Raw genomic sequence first — 23,487 nt, forward strand, 5'->3', positions numbered from 1 at the left:
ACCGTCATCAAAAGTATTTTATTATCAAAAGGGAATTACTTGATTTTTCTTTTATATATACAGTACAAAAATGCAAAAAGAACAGATCCTTTCTTTTTAAACGTCGGCCTTCCATCATGTTTCCACTGTTCCCTCTTTGACGATGGCCGTGGCCAGATTCCTGGCCAGAGCGAGTCTCAGGAGCTCCACTTTGGTCAGCTCGATGTCTTCCTCCTGAAAGGACAAAAACATTGAGAGACTGAGAGGTGCAACGGGTCGTAGACACTGCAGCAGCTGTTGATTGTGATGTGCATTCAAATTTTAGGTCCATGGTTTGAGTTATGTGTGGAAGAAGCCAAGTAAAGCATTAGTGGCAAATTGTTGACCTCGAATGTGGAAAGGCATTTCAAATGAACAACCAGGGAGAATGTACTTTGATGAAATGCAGCAGCTGGAAATACTCTCCAACGATCCGATCAAAGTAATGTCTGAGCAGAATAAAGGCTGCGTGCCATCCGTACCTGCATGGGCTTGTCTGTGCCACTAGTTGCCGTATTTAACGAAGAGGTGAGCTCCTCTAAACAAAACATCAGCTCATAGGTTTGTTCTGCAGAGAAGATCACCTGAAAGGAAGGAATCAGTGTCAATGTGTGTCAGCTTTTAGTGAAGACAGAATCTGTAAATGTAAAAAAAAAAAAGTCACATTCTGTCCCTGCTTTCTTCGTCTACCACGAGGAGGACCGCAAAATCCATCAAGTTTAGTTTATACCAGCGAGAAGGACCACTCATTGAAAAGTCCCATTTAAACTGGCCATGGCTGCAACCTGACAGATGCACGGATGTGGCATCTGACATACAAAAGAGATTGCTTCACATGCTTATCGTGCAGGACCGAAATCACGAGTATTTCCTGATTGCGAGGTATAATTTGATTAGTTTATCCACTGCGAGAGTGACACACAGTAAAAGGCGGCATCTGTGCTGTGAAGAGGTCGATCCATCATTGCAAATTATATATATTTTTTTTCCTCGTACATGTGAGTAAAATCTTGTTCATTTACCAATTTAGTCTCCAGTGAATATCCAAGCTTTTTTCTTTCCCTTTTGAATTTTTCTACTTTAATCAGATATGACACTTTTACATTTTCCTCTCCTGTAACTGACACGTTTCGAAAACATTTCTGTTTCACTGGCTGGTGCGCGCGCACACACACACACACACACACACACGACAGGCCGCATGTGACGGCAAAGTTCTGTTTTAACAAAAGACACCGTTTCCCCAGGAATGTACACAGAGACCAGACTTTCAGGAGACTAAAACAAAATGCTGTTTTATTGTGGAAATTCAGACAGGTTATGCCTGCATTCAAACATAAAAGTGATAATGAAGTCAGTCAGTTTTTAAAGCATTAATATTAAATATCTGTTTCTCAGGACCTAAAATGTGACATACCTGCTGTAGTTGAGTTTATTTTCATGGTTTCCAAAAGCTAAAGACTATTACTCTTATAGTTGTCATTTTCAGTTTCTTTTGTTTATGAGCCTTAATAAAGTAACAGAACTAATGCATGAACTATGTTTCATGCGCATTTTGAAAGAAGAAATTATATTTTAGATAAAAATGCCTTTTATAATAAAAGCCAGCCAGCAAGCCACTAATATTAACTGCACATCTCAACTGAACCAGGTTCTCGTCCTTGTAAAAACATGTCCATTATATACCAAAAGCCTGGCGTTGACTGACCTCTTTCTGCTCCAGCAGTGGCAGGGCATCAGTCAGCAGAGTCATCCAGAAGCTTCGGGGAGCGATCTTGGCGGTCATGAGAGAGAGAAGAAGCTTTGCAGCCTCCTTGAAATGCTTTTCTTCGTACAGTTTGTGGAACTCACGGTACTTCCCTGATGAGTGAAAAGACAGCAAAGTTTTTTTTAGACTCACAGGGCTGCACGGTGATCTGATCGCCACCCATGTTGATAGTTTTAATGTCCCTAAAAAGCACTAACACTAATCCGGACTTTATCACAGTGTAAAAGTGCAGCTTAATATTTTGAGAAAATTTCTATATAGAACTTCATCGACAGCGAGTCATTTTGAACTGTAGTTTTGAATTACACAGAAGCCCCTTTTGCAAACATTTTCTACCAGATATTCATACAGTAAGCCTCGACATCACATGCTGTTGCATTAAGCACAACACAGCTCTGTTTTGATCCCTGTTGACACATGTTTCTGTGTCTGGGTCTCATGTGATCGCCAAAGAAAGAGGGAGGGAGGCATCTCCTCTAACTGAATGTTCTGGCACTTAATGTGTGGACTGAACTTGTGAGAGGGGTGCAGCTGAGACATTAGAGGAGCTGTGTTGCTGTTACTGTAGTGTGTGTGTGTGTGTGTGTGTGTGTGTGTGTGTGTGTGTGTGTGAGACTGTTCCCTGTACATACCAAGGAAAGTGAGCCTGTCGCTGAGCAGCATTGCTGGACCTAAGTTGTCAATCAGATCCAGATCAGAGAAGGTCCCTCTGGCACAGTAATCCTGTAAGAACCTAACACACAAAGACACTATTCATAATCCTTTGGAGGATGCAACCCTTTACCAAAGTGAGAAAGAAAACGGACTCCACAAAGCTGTAATTTATCTGAGAGTTGAAAAACTTCAGCTTTGGATTTGTTTTGAATCATCCAAATGTAATCCTCTACACTGCTGTGTGAAAGGTCAATGTACAAGCCCATTAATCATAAGATTCATTAAAGCACAAGTTTAGAAGACGTGAAAGTCTCTGGCAGGACGAGCAGTTAAATTAGCTCAAGAGAAAAAAATGAAGAAATGACATCAAGGCCTTCTCCAGTTCCAGAGCTCTTTGAAGATTAAAACATCGTTCACGGAACTAACCTCTCTGAGATGAGGGTGGCAAAGGCAGCATCTTTGGCCCGGATGCTCCAGGAGAGAGCAGAACCCAGTCTGTTGTTCCTCAGAGCCCGCATAGCCATGATCTTACAAATACTCCGCACTGGGTGAGAAAAGAAACAGACTCATATACTTTTGTGTCTGTTTTTCTGTAACCGAGGTGGATATGACACGAAAAGACAAAAGGCTACCTTGCTCAGACATTTGCCTCTGCTCACAAATCCGGAGGACTTTCAGGGCTTTGCGCTCCGTGTCCAATGGAACGCGCTCAATCTGCAGCTCAAGGTAGACGCGGCCAAACTCTGGGCAGTGGTCGAAGTAATCCACAGCCAACTGCCACAAACTTTACACAAAAGAAAAACACACTGTAAGCAAACTACTATGTTATGCTTCTAAAGTGCTGGTAGCTTTCGAGATGGAACAGTTTATTGAATGGATGACAAGAACCTTGAGGTAAGTATACCTGTGATGAGTGAAGAGGCCAGACGCATATTCTAACAGGAGAAACTCCCTCAAGTTGGAGCCAAAGCTGAGCACACACACAGAAATAAAGATTAATTATGCGGAGAATCTCCAGATGTAAAAAAATCCGCCAAACAGAATGCTTACTGTAGATTGTGTGACTGGAGGAGTTTGCAATGATCCAACAGGTCTGTTAAATGGGCCACAAACCACCAGTTGTTGAGAGCAATGCTGAAGGGACACAATGAAGAAACTGAATGTTGGAAGAGTCAAAGCTCACAAGCTGCAGAGGTATCTGGCTCTGTAAGTATTGTGTAAGTTCATGTATGGTTGGATGCAATCTTACTGTCCTACCTGCAGTCCTTGATAACCTGATGGATGTCAAACTCAAAGGCAGCCAGCAGGATACTGTCTAAAGGCTCTGGGACGCTCCTCGAGTCCAGAAACATTGTCATGCATGACTGCAGGGCACACAAAAACACAGGTACTGTAGAACAGACATACAGCAACAGTGAATGCAAACGCTGCAGAATATGACGGACCTGTGCATAGTAATGTAACTCTGTGGGTTTCACTGTGGGGTGGCAGTAGAGAAGTCTTGTGACAAGGAAGTGATACCAGGTGCTCAGAAGTTCCTTATGCCCCAGTAAAGTGTCTTCGTCACCCAGCAGGATCTATGATTGTATGAAAAGCAGACATAAAAAGATTCAATTATTGTTGGAATTATAGTTGAAACTTCAGAAACTCTGCAGTGAAACAGTGTATTAAATGCATAACAATGTGTTTTGCACACACAGGAGCCCCGATCTATGGATAATCACAGTACAAAAGTCTGATGCTACTGACCTTGCAGATGAGCTCCAGATGTCGGCTGCTGGCAAATGAGTTGTCCTGCAGGCAACGCTCGACCTCCTCGTGCCAGTGCCTCCACTTCACATCAAACTCAGTCAGTGTCTGAGTGCCTCCAGGCTGAGAGAGTAATCCAGAGCATTAAGAGAGGAAGTCGGACATTTGTTGGTTTATGTGTTCTATGCTCTGTTCAAACCTCATCCCTTCACTGTGTGAATGATGTGAAAGGAGACTTGGCAGTCAGGAATGTGTGCCGGAAATATTGGAAAAACCTGTACCAGTTTATTTTAACCCCGGCGTTATAATAAAGTTCAAGTTGCATTTTGTCAATAGCAGCACACTTATGATGCAATGCACTTTACCTCTAAGATGAGGGTGTTACCATTAGAACTGCAAGTCAATTTATATTATATCAGAACACCATACATTCTGTTTTCTAATGAAGTATATAAGGTTTGGAAGTTAGTGACATGGTAGGCAAACACAGAGTTTCAAATATAAAAAGCCTTCTTGTTGTGAGATGACCTTGCCGCCCTCCTCCTCGAATCAACATACATTACAACGTACTTACATTGTAAAACGGCATCTTACTGAGCAAGCCATCCATCAGCTTGTACATATTCCTTGCAGCCGGCTTAAGGGTGGCCTGTTTCACCAACATCTGTCTGGCTTCTTCCAACCTGCCCTGCAGCACATAACTCAGCACCTGTGCAGCACAGACACAAGACATGTAGCCATCATTAGTCAGACTTGAGTGAATGTGGTCTTAGAGATCTAAATATACACATATACTGCACATACCACATCCCAGTAGTCGCGATGCTCAGCAGGGCTCTCACTTTGAAGCACGTCTCTGGCCTTCTCGTCCACATCAGCCTTGTGCAATCTTACCCAGTCCAGAAGGTGAAGCAACAGAGAACCCGCTAAGAAAACACACAAACGTTGCAGGGCAAAATATCAAAGCCATATTGGAAAAGGTATTCCAAAGTGAAATAAATTTTATTAAACACAGAGTCAGACTAACCAGGAGCAGCATCGATGAAAAGCACCTCGCACAGATTCCAGATCAGTTCTATGGCCAAGAGAATCGAGACCTGTGTCAAAGCAAAACAAACTGAGGTTAAGAAAATGACACAACGATCAACGTTCTGCGTGCCTTTTTTTCCCCATAAATAACAACACAGAACTGGGTCTTATGATTGGTCACAATGTTGTTGAACTTAAACGCACACACGCAATAAAAAAGTTCACCTGAATTATTTCCTGTACTCACGACACACATGGTGGTCGTGTCTGTAAATCAGTCTAATTTCCAAATGAAAACTATATCGGTACTCATACAGGCAGGCAAGAATATGTGGGGACTCCAAGCCGTTTTAGCGGTTCATAAAGACATCTCCAAGTAATAGTTACACAATGAATACACGCCTTAAGTGCAAACTGTCAGGTTCAATTTGAGGGTAATTAACCTCCAACAGCATAGAAAAAAATTCTTTATATGCAGAACCCTCTTTGGCAGGGACTTTATGTATTTAAATAAATTAACGTAAGCTTTAAAAGATGTCATGTCTTTAGTACTTTGTTATTAATCTTCTACGGAAGCTGTCATCAGTGATATTCGTGGGTTCTTCTGCAAGGTTTATCTTCCCATCATCTGTTGCAGCTTGATCTCAGTGTCATCTTTGTAGTTTGTAGGATGTAGTTTCATGGCTGCTCTGACCTTTAAAGATGTTTTTTGGCCATGCTTAATTTGTCCTGTCTTAAGGCTTGTGGTGAAGTGTCTGGTGTGATATGCCGACCTCCAGTAGACCGAGCTGTAATTCTAATTCCCATTTCTTTTCATCCAATTTGGAGTTGAATACCCTCAAAACTGAGAAAGTCACACTCATTAAGCGACTGTAACTTGAATATATTTTGGTAAACGGCAAAAAATAACTGGGTCAAGATATATATTTCAAGATCAAATTGTAGTAATAGTACATACCTGATTTCCATACTGCGTGGCCATCTCTGCATCTTTTGTAGATACTGCAAGAAAGCGGGTCAATGTGATTAGTTCTGAGCAAGAATGCAGTGAAAACTATGATATCCTAATTATGCCTATAAAGGTTTTACCTGCAACTTGCTGAAGCTCCTCCATACAGGCTCTGATCACAGATCTATAGTTTTTACTGATGCTGACAAATCTACGGAGCAAAAATAAGAGACATGTCCCCAGGCTAGTTTAAAACTGTATGCATGCAATTGTTTATCACATGGATCACATGTAACTTGTCATGCCTCTGAAAAGTAATACAAAGCCATGCACAGAAACGGAACTCCTTCAAGTGGCCTTACTGGGGTTTTTTGCTCTTGCTGGGGAGATCTTCTTTTATTGTCTGTAGGCCAACGAAGATGTGATGCGACTCATTAAAGAGTTTGCGTAAAATGGGGGAATATATGTCCTCGTCTTTCCTGACTTCGTGGATGACGAAGCAACCAGATCCTGAAGCACCTGAAACACAGCAAGGCGGCAGGAAAAGAGGACACGTGAAGAGGCAAGAGTGTGAAAACATACAGAGTCTTCAAAAATGTAAGCACATACCTGATGCTTTATATTGGGTCTCATAGATGAGGATATCACCGGGGCCCCATGCAAATCCCATATGTTTCCCATCTCGGACAGCAGGAATATTCTGCATTTAAAGAGCAGAAACTGAATGACGGCAGAGAAACAAGCTGTAATAAGTTGTTGTCATGGTTTTGTATTGGTGCCTTCTAGCAATTGGCCAAAATTAAAAAAAAGTAAATCATAAAAAGAAGACTGCTATATGTGCCCATTTTTATTTCACAGATATTGGGCAGGCTTTGACAATAATTAATCAATTATTCTTCTTAATTTTAACAGGTTTAACAACCTTATTTTACAATAGTTAATTATTAACCCATTAAGACCTGCGGTGCCTTAACATCGTAATAGGTACACCCAGATGTAAACATTAAGCGTAAATGAGTTAATTCCATGTCACAATTATACTATACATTTATTGATTCCCTTTCCCAATTAAGAGTGACTATAATTCCAATTCAAACTTTTAGCTTTTAAAATTAAAGAGTAAACCTGCTTACAATTTAAGCAAACTACTTAACCTTGAATTTCATTCGGGATCAATAAAGTACCTATCTATCTAACCAATATACTTGAACTCAACCAGCAGCTTTGTGTTGATTGGGTTCCTGGGACTGACACTTATAATTGTTGTTGGAGACTATATGTTCCTGTTAGCGAACATTAATGTGTGCGTTCCTGAACTGCTTCATAATTGTAAACCTATTAAGACTTAATTATTTTAGATAGGCTGTCACCAAACTGCTAGCTTGCTAGCTGCTATTCGGCGGGAGTAAATTGAAAAAACTACGCTATAAAGATCACTTACAGTAACAGCCGGTTCAACGTCTACCTCCTCCATCAGGCACAATATTATCGGTACAATAAAAATCTAAACTGCGAGCTATTCCGCTAAAAAAAACTGCAATGAAACACATGTGTAGTACAACACCGCTTACGCGCCTCTGTCTTTCACTCGAAAGCCCCTGCGGCGCATGCGTCAAAGCGTCATTAAGCGCTGCCCTTTTTCATGCCTGTTTTTACATCGCTTGTGTTTATCTCGGGGTGAGCTTTTGGTGCTCCACCAATGTATTAAGCGAGATAACTTAAATAATCGGAAGCCTAAAGCTGTGAATAATCAGCGTTTCCCTCCAGAGGCAGACAATGAACTATCAAAATCTCGAAATTGTTATTGTATGTTATAAACGTACAAGCCAGTCCTACAAATATTCTTGCAATAATATGTTAAGAAAGTGCTGATATGAATCTCGCCTATATATAAGTAAAGTTAATCATTTGGTGTTGTACATCCTTCATCTTCACAGAAAAACAAGATGGCCACAGGGAATTATAGGGTTAAAAAAGAAGCACAACAAAAGATGCATAAAGATGGATATTACACCATAAGATGATGGTTACTGAACTGCGCAACGCTGTCGTGAGGTCATTAGGGTTATGGAGGGCATATTGTGGAGTATTTGTACATTTAAACTTGAACGCAAAAAGGAAAACAGGGCTGTGCGCGTGCATGTGGAGTTAAGTGTCTCAGTCGCGCGCATATGGGACTCTCCCGCCCATGCCCAGACTGCGCTTTAATCCTCGTGACCACACATAGCCACTCAGGGCCACATTAGGTGTACGCGCACTTGCACATGACCGCGCACGTTCGCCAGAATAATTTAAACGGGCACGCGTACGTGCGCGTACTCGTATTCTTTGTGTGGCAGCGTAGAGAAGCGCCAAAAGAGTGACCATGGCTGATGAAAAACCGAAGGTGAGTCTCTCCACTGAGTGCCCATATACTAATGTTTTTCACCGGGTGTGTGATATAGATGCTTTAAGAAAAAGGGGCAGTTACGCACGTTTTGTTTTGATTATTTTTTTTAAAGTTGCGCGCTAGAATTCAACTATCAGATATACCTACTTTGATAGACCGGAAGGTTTGTGAACGCGCATCCAGAGGCGCGCAGATTGCTTCTCGCTTTATCACATACAGCCAACCAGCTGGTGTCACTGCCAATGTTTGTGTTCATGTCTGTGTGTGTGATGGGGAGAAAGGTTTGCGCATCGTGTGGGTTAATTTGTACAACAGGGGGAGTTTTTATTCTCAGCAATGGTAATAACTCAGCATATTGGAATTTGTACATGATAGGACAACCACAATTTGTTTTCAATCTGGATTAACTCTGTGCTGCTCAGTATCTCTGTGGCATGCTCTGATTTTGCAGCAACTGGAACTCAATATAAACAAATGGAATAGATGCACCGTAGAGGACTTTTATAGTTATTCAGGGCCATATAACTAATATATCAGGGTTTTGAAGATTTTTTTTTGTGTGTTCGTCGAATAACAAATCCTGATTCCAGCTCTGAAACCCTGTTTGTTGTTTTTCCTCTCTGCTTATTCTTTCAGGAGGCGGTGAAGACAGAAAACAACGAACACATAAACCTGAAGGTAGCAGGTCAGGATGGATCTGTTGTGCAGTTTAAGATCAAAAGACACACGCCGCTCATCAAACTCATGAAGGCCTACTGTGAGAGACAGGTGGGCGTGACCTAATATCATTAGACATGTACCCAAGAAGCAACAGATCACTCCACTCGGCTATTTTCATTGCACATGCAGTCGTTTTATTTGAAGGATATTTGTTCTGCTTCTCCTTTGTGCACCTCCACTGCTGCTCACATATTTAGTCATTTGATACCACCTTCTTTGTGTTTTGTGTAAACCAAACTGTCTGTTATCTGGTCTTTTCCACTGCACAGGAAAGCATTTCCTTGTCAAGAAGAAACGGTTGAAACTAATAATATGAATAACGGCTCGTTTTCTAAATCCATTTGTAAGCTGTGCCCGTGCTTTGGCCTTGGAATTGCACCTCAGCTTTTGCCTGCATGTCCAAATGTCTGTCATTGACGGCATCAGAGTGGTTTTTGGCATAGTGAAGATCCTGTGGGCCTTGATATTTTAAAGACTTTCAAAAGCAGCGATGCTGAGTTGGGACACTTCGCCATCATGTAGAAATACTTATTAGAATTACTTCATTTGTCAGAGGAAAAACTTTTAAGTGTGCTTATGTTAGTCTTGCTCATGGAGCAAAAAGGCTATGATCAAAGTGGCTATTTTGAACCATGTCACACCAACACACAAGAAGCTAAAAGGTCAAAAATAGAAGCCAGATGATTCTCATTAAAGAGTTATCCATCATGGTCATGGTTTACATAATTTCTTTCCTGATATATGTATTATTTACAGGCAGTGACCCTGTTCCAGTGCATTTGGGGCTACAGAGTCATTGTAACTCTTCTATCAGTACCTAAACTGTATAGTTTCTGCTTTCACACCACTCTCCTTACCTTTCAAACTAAATTCCCTCAACAGTTGCACTTAGAAATCTGACACTCCTCTTCATTTGATAGTCGAATCAAGGTTAAACTGATAACCAAATCCTAACATCAGTCTTAGCAGTCGACCAATGGAAATATCAGCAGAGCAAAATACAAGTTTGTCGTTCACCTTGGTTTTAAAACTACAACAAAGAGGAGATGTCTTCATTTTTCTATTCTTAGTGTTTGACTCCAATAGCTATTATGTTTCTTTGACTCTAAAACCGCAGGAGCCATGTTTTACAGCAGTATGTGCTCGTTTTTCCTTATCTTGGCTTTGGATGATTATGTCCGTGAAAAAGGATAAATGTGTTTTTATATGTAATAACTTGTTTTTTTAATGGTTTATTGATGGTAATAGAGGATCAATATTGGTAACTACAATTAGTGTCGATTACTATAAGACCTGCCAGTTTCTTAGTTATAACAACAACAAAAAAACACATTGCCTACGCATTCAAATTTTTTGAAGTACCTTTAACGCAGGTTTGTGGGGGATCTATGATCCCCTCTGTTAGACTATTTAATACTTTATCCGTTGGTAGAGGTCTTTTTTGTCAGTGCTATTTATGTCTAGTATATATATATATATATATATATATATATATATATATATTTATAGCTCCTTTCAGAAATGTACTGCTTTCCATTAACCTGACGGCAGCTAAACGTGTCGGTGTCGTGCCTAAATGAGCATCCTGCTGCTTTTCCAATTTTACAACTGGTGGCAACAGTCTTACAAGATCAGACCTTGCATATATACATATCCCTCTCAACACAGTACGAGTCTAATCTGCGACAGTCACATTCAAGAATGGGCGCGCTTATCTGTAGTTTCTTTTAATTTGACGTTTGATCTGCTTTTGAGGGGTATCTGTCAGACTGAGTTCAAGAAATAAATAACATTTCCATACAAACATTCCCACTCTGTGGTTGAAGATAAGATATATATATATTTATTTTCCACAATGTCTGACCCAAATAAACGAGCGAAAACTTGACCCACACGCAGCTGATGGTGAACACCACTGAACAGAAAGATATTTTCCTAGAGTTGACAGTGACTGTCCTTTTCAACCCAAAGGTTCAACAAGCTCACACATATGGAAGGGCAGCATTTTCAACTGCTCCCATTGACCGTCATTGATGTTATTAATAAAGTATTTCTATTCTATATTGAAAACGCGACATTATTGTCAGACTGTTGTTACCAACTGTTGACTGTTTTACCTCTCGTGTCTGAAACGGTAGTGACAAAGAGGGATAAGGCTACAAGGAGGTCCACCATTGAATGGTTTTTGTGTGAATAAAAGGCTTTTATTTCTTTACAGGGACTGTCAATGAGGCAAATCAGGTTCAGATTTGACGGACAGCCGATAAATGAGACAGACACACCAGCACAGGTAAGTCTGAAGCCTTTAAACGACGACTTTTGCTTCTCCAAACCATTTACTGTCTATAGGGATGGGCAAAGAGATATTTTGAGGTACCCTGTTGCCCTGAGAGTCTGTTTAAAGCAGTAATTTATGGGTAAGTTTGTCGTATCACAGAACAATCACCCAGCCAAATATGAATGGAAAAAAAAAAGCACAAAATTTATGAAGTGTTTCAAAATTGTAAAAAATGAGGTGTTTTCCATGCTGTAAAATACTTTGGGCAAGTCCACTGAAGGCATCGTTCTCACGTCAGCTTAAATAAATCTCACTAACGGAGCAAACAGACCTGAGTTTGTTGAGACTGAATCAACCCATTTAGGTGTGAAGTGAAATAGGTTCATAGCTTTGCTACTACAACAAACAAAGCATACAGGTCAGCTTGCCTTCACTGGCGGCCAATGCATTGCTGACAATGCACCAGATGTCAGTGGGACAAAATGATGGAGGCCAAAGGGCTTTTACAGTAGACACCATAGCTAGGTGGATAACTTGGCTTAGGCCTCTTATAAACAAACCCTACGTCAAGAAGCAGCAGCACTGAAAGGGCCCCTGCTGTGTCCTCTCATGACTCCAGCATCTGGGCAGAAAATAAGTCTTGATCACATGGCAAAGACTGCTCCCAACCCCCAGGTAGGATGTTTCATGCACCTGAGCAAGAGTACAGAACTTTGCAGTGCAGAGGGAGCGGTGCTTTATATATTGCGGACTGCAGCGGCAGTTGAAGGGGAAGGCTGGTGCATTTGAGAGACAATTATACATCAATACTTCCTGTTATAGCGGCCCAAGATCTACCATGTAAAAAAAATAAATAAATGGTTTACTATCGAAGAAACTGGAAGACCGTGTTATTAAGAAGCAACAAGGAAGCAATTTTAAATAGTTTCGGCCCAGTTAGGCATTTTTTTCACAAGTTTAAACTGCTCAAAAGCCGCTCTTCCAATTTGATCAGAGGTTTTAAAGTGTTTCAGCTAATATGCCACATTGATTGTTGCATTGTTGTCCTGTGCATTTATATTCTTAAGAAGCATTTAAGCGTCCTGCCCTGACAAATAACACAGTTAACATCAATGTAAAGTAGAGTTGATCAATCTATGATTCCATCAACACGAAAGTGATGGAAAAAGTTAAAAAGTCTGATTCCACACTTCAGCACTACTTAGATCAGTCTTTTCACGTTTTTCTAGCAAACATTTTCCAACCTGTAGAATTCAACATTCACCGTACTCAATATCATGTTTATATCATGTTTTAACTGGTAAGGCATGTTCTCTTTTTTTGGTGCTATACGTTTCTATTGTTCTCTTATTATTCTGGGCCCTGTTAAATACATGGGGAATATAGTTATTGTAATGCAGAAACAGCTTTAAAAAAAATCCAACCGCTGTCTCTCAGAGACTTGATTAATGCTGTTGTGGGTCTGTAGGCTGAAGCCTGTCACAAATCACGTCTTTGTGCAAGTCACAGGGCTGACTTAAGAAGCCTCTGATGCCTCAGGCTGTAAGAATGCGCTCCACTAAATCTTGGCTGGTGCGTCTTGTTGGATATGTCCCTATGGACAGATGCCAGTTTTACTCCCTGCAGTTTGTGGTTGAAGTGGTCACAACTTGTTATTGTATATTTTTGCTGTGCCAGGCAAGTCAGTGTGTGTGTGTGTGTGTGTGTGTGTGTGTGTGTGTGCGGCAGTCGAGGAAAATAAAGTGTACCATTCTGTTGGCAGAATTGCCCTTATATGTAGCCTTTACAAACAAAAAATAAATAAAAATTTACGTTGCGTCTGACAAAGTGTCACCCTCAGGCCAAACAACTGCAGCATGTCGACCTTTGCCCTTTTCCTTTTTTTGCTAAAATTAGCTGAAGAAAAATACATGCGCGTGTGGATCTAAGAGTGGGAAAATTCATCAGACACATTTTAACATGTTCCCTTTTCTTAACAGTTGGAAATGGAAGATGAAGACACAATTGACGTGTTTCAACAACAGACGGGAGGCCTGATTTAATCAGCCGCATATGCCACCATTTTTCACCCTCAGCTCATCCAACAAGCCCCAGCCCGAGACACCCAGTGGTTGGTTCTTAGCAGCTCAAACAACTGTCTCAACAGAATTCCATGCAGAAGGAGTTTTCATTTCTCTGCCACACTTAACTGCTGTATAATATTTTCATTTCTTGCCCCTGTTACTTTTCTGTCTTTGTACATAAACTACATACAGATCACCTTGGGTTCTGGTTTTGTTTGTCCATGCTGTATTGTGGTAAATGTTGAGGTAACGGATCAAATATTGATCACATGTTGTTGAAATAGGCTTGGTCATTGTTCAACAAATCTGTTCTTAAAGTATACAATTTTGGGACCGGCTGTCACCTAGTGAGTAAAACCATTTACCCAGTTTGGGAATGGGCTTTGGTATTTACTTTCTTTTGCCAACAGATTATTTTTTCTTTTCTTATTTTATACTTTTTTTTATATATATAGTACTGGATGTTTAGAAAAGTGTTTACTTGCCCACTTCAAATTCAAATTTTGGGAAGCCAGAAGCGATGTTTCAGATAAATAAACATCTGTATTGTCTATTAAATGCCTGTTAAAATAAAGATACTGTCTTTTTTCCAAACGTTCATTCATTCTGCTTGCTTTTCCAATAACATGATACTGAACAAATAGTTCGACTGACAAAATGTTACCGTTAAAGCTGGCTCGCAGGATTTTCCCAGACGGAGGTCAAAGTTTACCCGCGTCATTTTTTCGCAATTTAGAAAATGTTCGTTGATTGTCACAATCAATAGACGTGCTGAAAACAGCCTCGGGGATCCATACTCTGGTCCCTGACATGAATCCGAGACCTGCCACCAACAAGAGAGTCGAACACAGGGGTTCTGTCCAATGAGAGCGGAGTTCTGCGGTGTCCTGTCCAATCAGAGCGGGTCAAATGCTGGTGGGCTGGGTCTCGTGGGCTGGCACCGCAGAACCAACGGATCTGGTCTTCGTTATGTTTTTCAGTATCGGGTGGAGTCTACATCCCGTCGCATCTCTGCGGGCAAGGAGGAGGATTACTTTTTTATTTTTTTAATTAGTTTGACTGTTTACTCGTCGTCAAGAGATTGAAATACTCCCCAAAGATGACGACGACAACCAACTTTCAAGGAATGGACCCTGGTGCTAAAAGCAGTTCCAGGTAAAAGGAGCTGAAAGCCTTCCATGCAGGAACAAAAGAAGTGGGATGCGGTCAAGCTTTTTAGCTAGCAAACGCCTTGTTTCTTTCTTCCTTTTTTTCTTCTTGTCGAAAAGCTGACTGCTTCTTATAGTATCCCGCTTGGGATGGGGCGGGATATTTCTGGATTGAGCTCAACTGTCACATAGTCTCGCTAATTGAGTTAATCTTATTGGGTCGCAGAGGCACCATTCCCTTTAGCTATTCTAACTTAGTTGGGTTAGCCCGTGTGGGCTTTGGGCATGTGGGACAAACCGATCGCCCAACGGCATTTTTCCTTTTCCTTTTATTTCAAACAAGAAGTGGACAAAGCTTCGTAACGTCCACTCCCCACTGACTGTTGTCGACAACAAAATAACTTTGTTTAAAAATGTATTTGTAGTCAAAAGTCGCAGCTCGTCTACCGTGGTTGGTTTCCTAGCTGTCTCCATTAAAGTTTAACGCAGTGTTTTATCATTTTTCTGCGTTGTGCTACATTTCATTAATAAAGGGTTGTTGGAGCTGCTAAATCTAAGCATGTGATTTATTACAGGAGGGATCCATGGCTAGACTTGGATCTGGATATGTCGTTATCTCTGATGTGGTCGGGGCGAATGGAAGTTATACAAACTCATTTAGGGTGGTTTTAATATATGTCTACGCTATTGTGTGTGTGTGTGTGTGTGTTCAAAATTTGTTCAGCGTGATCTAGAATGTGAAACCACCTAGGACTCATCCTCAAAGCACGCAGTCATTACCTTCCTGTAAGTGATGCGTATCGTCTGGATGCATTCCTCCCCCTTTGCGGTGAAAAGAGTGCAACAATGCCTTTTAAATTATGGCTGCCTCTGCATGCCTCATGTGCGTACAGATTACATTTATTTTTTTCCCTTTTGAGAGAAAAATTAGTGCTGCCAGACTTAGCTGAGTGAGCATGTCAAATGTCGGTCAGTCATCAACGTTGTGAAGTCGCATGCTGTTTTCGGATGATGCAGGGGCCTGGGTGGGGGCTAGCTAAGCCTGTAAATCTTTCCTTAGCTCTTTGCTTTTGGTCCTTTTTTTTAAAAAGCCCCTTTTTACCAGCTGCTGGCCATTTCTGCTGCTGTCTGACCAAAGAGGTCCGTAGAGAAGCACGTTTTGCAGAGATAAGGCTGAAATCATAGTAGGCCATCAAAGGCCTCCCACCCTGCCTGCCTTATCAGACATGCCATCTTTGGCTGTGGATTTCTTGCATCTGCCCTGACTTCAACTCCCCAAATATTGCCCTCCTGCTCCTAAACACGAATCCTCCATTTTATTTTTAATTCATATTATTTGCAGTTTAACACTAGGGTGGGGTCTGCTGCCATGTTTTCACTCGTCGCAGTCCGTGTGGAAACCATGAGCTCATCTTTTCTGGCCAGGAGGTGAAGTCTGGTTTAGGCATTATTGTCATAGTCTCGTGTGATGGACACCAGTGTGCGCTGAAAAAAAAAAAAAAGAGTGAGAGGAATCATGCCGATGCGGTCCACGCTGTGAGGATTTGCCTTTAGTTGCTTTCATTGTACTTCAAGGAGCAGAGTTTGTTGGACTCCATCTGCCAGCCTGGCCTGTGGACAGCTGCTCAATGTGTCAGCTGGTGGCTTCAGGGACTCTGAAGATTTGCTGGAAAAAAGAGGGAGGGGTTGGACACGGTCTGTGCAAGCACATCTATGTCTGTCACCCACCCCAAATGTCCTTCAGCACAGCAAGCAAGAACGGTTTCCCTGCACGTTATTGAGCTGCTTTTGTTGCTCTGCTGGTAAAAGGAATGTCGGTGGAAAGTAGCCTTTCTTTTTTTCTTTCACGGGTCTGCTTCCTAGATTGTTCCAGAAGGCTGATATTACGTGACCTATTTTACAGTGGACCTCAGATCTTTCACCACTATTGAGCTAAAAGAGGCATCACATAACTTATTTATTTGCCAAACACTGATGATTCTACCAGAAACAGACACCAGCCATTACACTGCAAAGGAATCTGTGCTGTGGAGCTGCAACTAGCCGGCTAGCTCCGTGATGATATGCGACTGGAGTCAGCTGCAGGGTAGAGATTGTGACTTTCTGTCTGACAAGCTGACAGCCGTGGATTAGAGAGTGGAGGCCATGCTGGTATCTGCTGTGTGTGGTATGTGTATGAAACCGTTAGGGTGGAGTAGGGAGAAGCCTGCAAGCAGCTTGGGGGCATCCTCCCATTTTATTTGACTATTGATTCTTTTCTGTGCAGCTGATCATTGACGTGTGACGTTAAAGCCATGTGTTGTAGTTTGGCCTATAGAGTGGGATGGGGGTTTGGAGCACAACCGAAACGATGTCAATCAACTGACATTATAATCTGTTCCTTTTTGTTCTTAAGGGTACTCCGACCGCCAGGTGGGGACTCCAGCTTCACCTTTGGCACAGATGACGAGAACCCCCAGCGCAAGAACAAGATGGCCTCTAGCATCTTCGCAGAGCCTGATGACCCTCATGCTCATCGGAGGAACAATCCACCCAGTAACTTCATCCGACTTCACTCTAATCCACCTGAGTTAATTTTACGTGTGACCAATCAAAGCAAAAGGAATCAAAGCTTTTCTGTTTTACTTTTAAAAGATAACTGTAGTTTGAGTTTTACACCGAGAGACTCGCACATATTGAGGGCAAGCTCAATCTCGCAAAAGCAGACAGAAGTAGCAGAAGCCTTAAGTAAGCAGAACGCACCATGGAATTAATTCCCCTGACTTGAGCTTGGAAAAGATACAAACTGCAGGCTTATTTAGAGTTTTCCGTTTCGGTTGTCAGACTCAACATCCCACATGTGTAACAGCCAAAAAGCTCTAGAGTACTGGGATAAGGGTAATTTGAAGCGAGGCTTTGTTAGATAATTGTAAGATCAGTCCTCAACGGAAATAGCAGGTCAGTTAGAAAAAATTCACATGGTGAAATTCATGGCCTTAGACGTGATGGGACCAGTGAAGGCAGGGGCGGGTAGGAAACCCATGAGATTTCAAGGTCACAGCAAACTTACGGCCACAGAGGCTTAAATGCGATCTGACGTTATTGCCTTCCAGTATCTTTATATTAAACCAAGGAACGTTTGAGCCAAACATTCAGCCTTTAGTGTGCTTTGGCTTCCCTGCTTGTAATTAAGGATGGAATTCTTTTTATCCACCTAATCATTGTTTGGTTAAGCTTGGATAAAGCGCATAAAGAGAACATTTCAGTCTCTACAGCAGTAAGATTCCACAGATCACATGTTTAAACACTGACCATTTTGTAGAAACTGTTTACATGGTGTATCACATTTTCTTGGTGTGTGGACAATGAAGAATTTGGCCTAAAATCATTACTTCAGTTTCTGACCCTTCGCAGCCAGCTGCTGGTTACAGTAAAGCCTTTCCTGCATGCATTGTTTCACTTGGGGCCGTGTCAAGTTCAGGAGAGCTTCTCAGACTTGTCCCACTTTTAGTGCGTACAACTGAATGGGGATGTTAATTTCTTCTGGAATTGTGAAGAATTATCTAAATTGCATGCTTTACAAGTGTTGCACTTTCTGTGCTGCCTGTGTACGACCTGCTGTTCCTCCACACCGAGCGGTCTAGATTCCTTAGGAAATGGTCAAATATGCGTTTTATAGACTCGGGACATGTCTCGTCTATCTGGAACAATGTTGCACTGAGTTGGGAACACATTCTCGCATTAAGTGCTTCAGCCATTTGCATCCATAGTATTCTGTGTTTGTAAAGGAGGCTTATTGTGCCTTATTTTTTTTTTTTCAGAATTTGACTCGTGCTTTGATCAAAATAACTCGGAGACAGTAGAACAGTTCCAGCTCCGTCTTTACAGTTCTGTTCAAAGCAGCTGGTTCAGTTTAGTGGGCCTCTTGAAATCTCTCTTACAGCTTTGCAGTGCAATGCAAATGTCAATTTTGACACAAATCGTTACCCCTGAAGTATAACATAGCTAGCCTGAGAGCTCACGCTAGCACAAAGAGCTAAAAGTACTCACACTACCACACATGAAACTGATGTAGAAATCTTTGTTATTACTCTGCTTTTTTTAAAGTCTTTATAGGTCTAATTTTAGACAATGTTTTGCAGCTGTTTCTAAGTTTGTTTTTGTAATGGTAGGTTCTGCCGTTGTTGTTAATAAATGGCAACTTGGAATTTCCAACTTTCTGAAAAAAGAGGAAGGCAGATTGTTTTTGTTTGAGATACGAAACTCTTGGCAAAGATAATCATTAGCTAAATTTTTAAGTGAACTATAGAACTGCTGATGGTCGAGTTTTGACTTCCCACTTGTGAGGTGCAGCTAAAGTAGCCTGATTTCATGCAGGTAGGAGGAAGATGAAGATGGAGAGGCTGGATGATTCTTCTCTGAGCTGGCTGAGAGGGCCTCAACCACATTTCTTGTAGTTGGTTTGAGTTCAATAATACGTGCCCTTTTGTCTTTTAGTTTTTAACTAAACATTATTTCACTGTTGTTTTAGTTTGACTATAGGGATGTGCTATAATGTTCAGGCCAACATATAAGCATTGTTGACATTCAGCCAGAATCTTTGGCAGGTTGTCGGTCAGGATGTTAAGGAGTTGGTTAGTTTAAGTGCCCTCAGCTCCTGGCCTGGGAGAGGAAGCTAAGAGCACCAGCAGCCACACAATTGCTTTTCAGTCTGAGTGTCTTCTTACATTTATGCTTTGAATCCAGGAGATCCATAAGGCTAAGAAGAAGAAAGTTTTGTATTGATGATAACTTAATGTGCCTCCATCAATCTAGTTTAATTCTCTGCTGTTTCATATTTGTTGTTCACTAGACGGTAAACTAATCAGACTCGGATATATATCGATCCAGTAATGAAGGAGCTCTTGTTGAGTGATAGACTTTCAACAGTGCTGATTCACCACACTCCATTAACAACAATGGCCACTCCTCTGCTTCTTCAGCAGCCGTTGTTCCCCTCCTGACAAAGGCAGTCTGTCCACTCCCTGTCCCTCTGGGCAATGGCTTTTACCTTATGTGGCTTTGGGTAGCACAGCCTGCCTCCCCATAGTGGGCCAATACTGTGTTTTAATGCTCTTTCTGCAGGCGCTACAGGGTTTTGTGAGTTTTGGCACTCAGGTCGTCTGCTTGGAAGTCTTCCACTGCGTTTCTGGGTCTGTTGCAGCCGTCCAAGAGGATTTGGCGACGTTTCCGGTTGGTTCTCAGAGATTTAGGTGTGCGTTGGTTCGGTCAGATTTACTCGTAAAGCTGATATTTTTGTCAAATCTGAGAAGATGAATCTTGTAGTGAGCGCGGTTATCTCATGAGCTGAAGACATTAAGGTCTGGGTTGGCTTTGTGGCTAATTGGATTAATGTCCATATGGTATGACTCTGCTGCTTTGAAGCCTTACTCATGATTTGTCATTTGCGGACTGTGTCTAGCCTCACCATAATCTGTTAGCCAAATAACAGAAAAACACTTGCATGACCATGAGTGCTTAGTACATGATGTCTGCACAGTTGTAAAGCAGATTTTTATTTATTTTTTTAACCCACCCAGGCGGGGCACCCACAGGAACCCTGTGCGGGGAGCCATCAGCCCCACTGAGGCGGTGCCAGCAGCCTCTCCTTTTTCCCAAGAATCCTGAGCCGGAACTGACCACCATCCACAACTCTGGAGCCGCCATGGTCTGGAACCAGAGACGAGAGGTAACTGTCATTTAGTCTGACAGGCTCTGTTTCCAAAACAGAGCCGCGGCCTCGTCGGGGCTGAAGAGCTCACAGTCGTAGATAAAGTGCAGTCCCAAACAGTTCAGTGGAAAATATATTTGGGGGGGATGGGTGACTTGATCCTTCTATTTGAAACGAATCCAGTTTTTTTTTTTTTTCCTGATAGATATCCACTGACAATTGTAATCCTTGTGGTTTCGTTTTTATTCTGTAAGTCCTCACTGTCAGACACGGAAGGAGTTTTAGAACCGAGCAGTTTTGGTAAAGACTGAGTGAAACGGAGAGAGTTATGAGAAAACACGGGGGGGGGTTCACTCTGTAACAAGAAAAAAAAAAAAAAAAAAACCCAGAGAATTATCAGTGATTTCACACAGTGCTACAGTGGGCAGCCTGATAACCTGTCTCATGTTTTTCTTGTAGGTTGAGAACGGGCAAGAACAAGCAAACGATGGTAAGTCTCCCAAGCTCTGCAGCCATTTTATAAAAAGGTTTCCAAGGTACTGTCACACTTTGTCTCTAAACAGCAGTGCATGACTTAGATTAGTCACTGAAAAGCTCCGTGGTGCTCTATAACAAATCAAGTAATTCCACTCCCGCCTGCCTCTACAACATTGTGGTGGCTTGTCTTGTCTTGTCCCTACCGGCAGTAATACAGCTTTTTTTTTTTTTTTTTTTTTTTAACATACTGTACTTTCAAGTCAACAACATATGATCTCTTTGATGTGGTTTCCCCTGTCATGATGGCATGATAATCTGTAGTTAAGCAGCTGTTTGTTGTTGGCAGGCCTTACTTAGTATGAAAAGCTTTTTATTAACCTCCAGGTGCATGTTTATATCAAAGTTACCGGCTCCTCGGATAGTAGGAGGGTTTACCGCACAGCTCAATGAAAATATTGAAATTAAAGCACATTTTTGTGCCGCTTTTGAGCATGTGTGGACACTTTGAAATCTGTTTTCTATGCATTTGAACTTTTTCAAGCACTTCCACCAGTTCAATGACTCACCGTAACTTTGACTGTCTAAAGAAGACGGGAACCTGTTGTCTTGCTCCGTCTCAGAGGTTAAATATTTGTACACCTATGTCCACATTCACAAAGTGATGCAGCCCTTGTGTCTATGGCACCAGTTTCATTCAATTACAAGGAATGCAGCTGTCACAGAAGCCCTTCCACTCCTGGTACTGTCGGGTCAATGATATGTGGAAGTTGTGCCGGCTCTGCCTTTAAGAAAATACTTCTAAAGTGGTGGAAAAAGTTTAGTTTGCAAATGAAACGATAAAGATAAACACAGATACAGCTAGCTGGTGAGGTGCTAGCTTGGTTAAAGTTAGATCTGCTTACTTTCTACCTTGTTAGTGATTTATCACTTTTTTTATTCACTCTTTGCTGTCTGCTTTTCCCTTATGGACAGAGTTGAGTTTAGAGGTTGTGCAGTGTATTTTGTACAAATTAATTGATCTTGAAAGGCATAAGATGAGTACATTGTTTCAAACTGAACCATTTTTATTAGTTAAAGTTAAGATTTCTGCTATTATGGCACACTAAATATGGGTTTAACCCTTCGTTGTGTAAATTCTGCATTCACACTTTACGCTGTGTCGGCTCCTTCCCATCTGCCATCATCCATTGGCAGTGCATGATGGTTTTCATTTAGATATGGCCGCCATGAGTTCACAAACTGGAAGCCGTGTCATCATATTGTACACTAAACTCAGGTACTTTTTGAACCAGAATCTCATAAAAGATTCAAGTGCTGCAGAACTGAGAATGTGACCATTGGGGTTTTAGGGAAGCGCTAAAAAATATCTTCAACGAACATCAGCAGTTAAATGCGTCACAGTGAAGTAGCTAAATGTTGTTTCTGTGATATCCCCAACATATATGGAGCGACATGCTGTGTTTGTTGGATCTGTAGAGTGTCCTGACTTTGAGGAGGAGCAGGAAGAGCGGGAGCAGAAGGAGACATCACAGTCCCCTGACCCGTCGGGAGCCGGCAGCGCTGCTGCGGGCGGCCGAAGAAACCCTCCCGGTGGCAAGTCCAGCCTCATCCTGGGTTGAGACCACTTTTCTTTTGTTTTTCTTTTGTTTTTCATTCAAACGCTTTTTTTATTTTTTGAAGATAAAAACCCCCACTACTCTCTTCCTCATCATCAACATTTCACCGTCTCCCCTCCTTTGCCTACCTGCCTTGCACTCATGCTGTCACGTCCACGGACCCTCGTGTCCTCTCCCTCCACCCTCAAACCTTTTGTTTTGATCCTTTTTTCTATTAAAAGAAGAAAAGCACTTTATGTACCGTACTCCCCTCCCTTCCCCAACCATTTCAGCCCATCCTGTAGTGCATTGCGCCTGCTGGGAAAGGCAAGACATTTAGCTTGTCCCTCATTCTCCCCAGTTGTAAATGGTAAAAGAAAAAATAATAAAAAAGATTTGATGCGTGGATTTCTAAATACAATAAAGATTCATATGAATTTGCTGACTCTTGTCTCCTTTTTTATAGAATAAGTAGGATTTATTTATTTTTTTATTTTTTGGAACAACTGAAGATGCAATGTAAATTTTTCCATGTGCATAAACGTCCAGAAGCAAAGTGCGTGTTATTTATGTCTACTGAAATGGAGCCCGAGGACGGCAGTCATTGAGAGCAAAGACAGGCCCGGGACTGGAAATCCTCCCAGCTGAAGTGCTGCTGCTACTTATGTCAAAGGGAAAACTGCACTATCTTTTCATGACATCATACGCTGGATATTTGGCTCTCGGCCGTGTGTTTTTGATTTAAGATGGGTGTTGCATTTTGTTCAGTGTCAAGTATTTGGGGGGTGGGGGGTGTTTTTAAAACAAAAGTCAGATTCAAGAGAAGTAAAGTGATCCATGCAAGACGGTTTTTATGAAACACTACCTTTAACTACTCTGCTCACAGATTCCTTATTTGGTTTTAGTCTGAGCACTTTACCTTTTTAAGCATTAGAGGGGAAACCGCAAAGGGGACACAGAA

The 23,487-nt window shown here is 41.6% G+C and overlaps 3 protein-coding genes across 3 annotated transcripts; 2 read left to right on the top strand and 1 right to left on the bottom strand.

Moving 5' to 3' along the window:
* Positions 1-2: 2 nt before the first annotated feature.
* Positions 3-7,762, bottom strand: nup85 (nucleoporin 85). Its single transcript, XM_075453412.1, has 19 exons — positions 7,609-7,762; positions 6,777-6,867; positions 6,530-6,686; positions 6,308-6,378; positions 6,177-6,220; positions 5,217-5,286; positions 4,994-5,115; positions 4,764-4,898; positions 4,190-4,312; positions 3,886-4,017; positions 3,698-3,804; positions 3,491-3,574; positions 3,345-3,410; positions 3,073-3,224; positions 2,867-2,984; positions 2,419-2,519; positions 1,727-1,878; positions 501-602; positions 3-213 (listed from the first exon to the last, which is right to left on the bottom strand). The coding sequence occupies exons 1-19, from the start codon at positions 7,639-7,641 to the stop codon at positions 115-117; spliced, it is 1,959 nt and encodes a 652-aa protein (XP_075309527.1). The 5' UTR covers positions 7,642-7,762; the 3' UTR covers positions 3-114.
* A 689-nt stretch (positions 7,763-8,451) lies between these two features.
* sumo2b (small ubiquitin like modifier 2b) lies at positions 8,452-14,211 on the top strand. The gene is made up of 4 exons (XM_075453418.1): positions 8,452-8,553; positions 9,193-9,324; positions 11,495-11,566; positions 13,534-14,211. The coding sequence occupies exons 1-4, from the start codon at positions 8,533-8,535 to the stop codon at positions 13,594-13,596; spliced, it is 288 nt and encodes a 95-aa protein (XP_075309533.1). The 5' UTR covers positions 8,452-8,532; the 3' UTR covers positions 13,597-14,211.
* A 358-nt stretch (positions 14,212-14,569) lies between these two features.
* jpt1b (Jupiter microtubule associated homolog 1b) lies at positions 14,570-22,963 on the top strand. Its single transcript, XM_075453954.1, has 5 exons — positions 14,570-14,772; positions 17,161-17,300; positions 20,324-20,472; positions 20,914-20,944; positions 22,408-22,963. Exons 1-5 carry the CDS (start codon positions 14,717-14,719, stop codon positions 22,548-22,550), a joined length of 519 nt encoding a protein of 172 aa, XP_075310069.1. The 5' UTR covers positions 14,570-14,716; the 3' UTR covers positions 22,551-22,963.
* Positions 22,964-23,487: the final 524 nt, after the last annotated feature.

This window comes from Odontesthes bonariensis, chromosome 21, assembly GCF_027942865.1.
Source record: "Odontesthes bonariensis isolate fOdoBon6 chromosome 21, fOdoBon6.hap1, whole genome shotgun sequence".
NCBI classification, from domain to species: domain Eukaryota; kingdom Metazoa; phylum Chordata; class Actinopteri; order Atheriniformes; family Atherinopsidae; genus Odontesthes; species Odontesthes bonariensis.

What these genes read in the sequence shown, in the direction of transcription:
- nup85 (XM_075453412.1), bottom strand. Translation starts at nt 7,641, where the DNA reads ATGGAGGAGGTAGACGTTGAACCGGCTGTTACT. An exon ending in ATCTGGAGCTCATCTGCAAG is followed by an intron (nt 4,018 to 4,189) that starts GTCAGTAGCATC and finishes ATACAATCATAG; the next exon opens with ATCCTGCTGGGTGACGAAGA. An exon ending in CGACAGGCTCACTTTCCTTG is followed by an intron (nt 1,879 to 2,418) that starts GTATGTACAGGG and finishes TTCACTCATCAG; the next exon opens with GGAAGTACCGTGAGTTCCAC.
- sumo2b (XM_075453418.1), top strand. Translation starts at nt 8,533, where the DNA reads ATGGCTGATGAAAAACCGAAG. An exon ending in TGGCTGATGAAAAACCGAAG is followed by an intron (nt 8,554 to 9,192) that starts GTGAGTCTCTCC and finishes TTATTCTTTCAG; the next exon opens with GAGGCGGTGAAGACAGAAAA. An exon ending in AGACAGACACACCAGCACAG is followed by an intron (nt 11,567 to 13,533) that starts GTAAGTCTGAAG and finishes TTTTCTTAACAG; the next exon opens with TTGGAAATGGAAGATGAAGA.
- jpt1b (XM_075453954.1), top strand. Translation starts at nt 14,717, where the DNA reads ATGACGACGACAACCAACTTTCAAGGAATGGACCCTGGTGCTAAAAGC. An exon ending in GGTGCTAAAAGCAGTTCCAG is followed by an intron (nt 14,773 to 17,160) that starts GTAAAAGGAGCT and finishes TTTGTTCTTAAG; the next exon opens with GGTACTCCGACCGCCAGGTG. An exon ending in TCGGAGGAACAATCCACCCA is followed by an intron (nt 17,301 to 20,323) that starts GTAACTTCATCC and finishes TAACCCACCCAG; the next exon opens with GCGGGGCACCCACAGGAACC.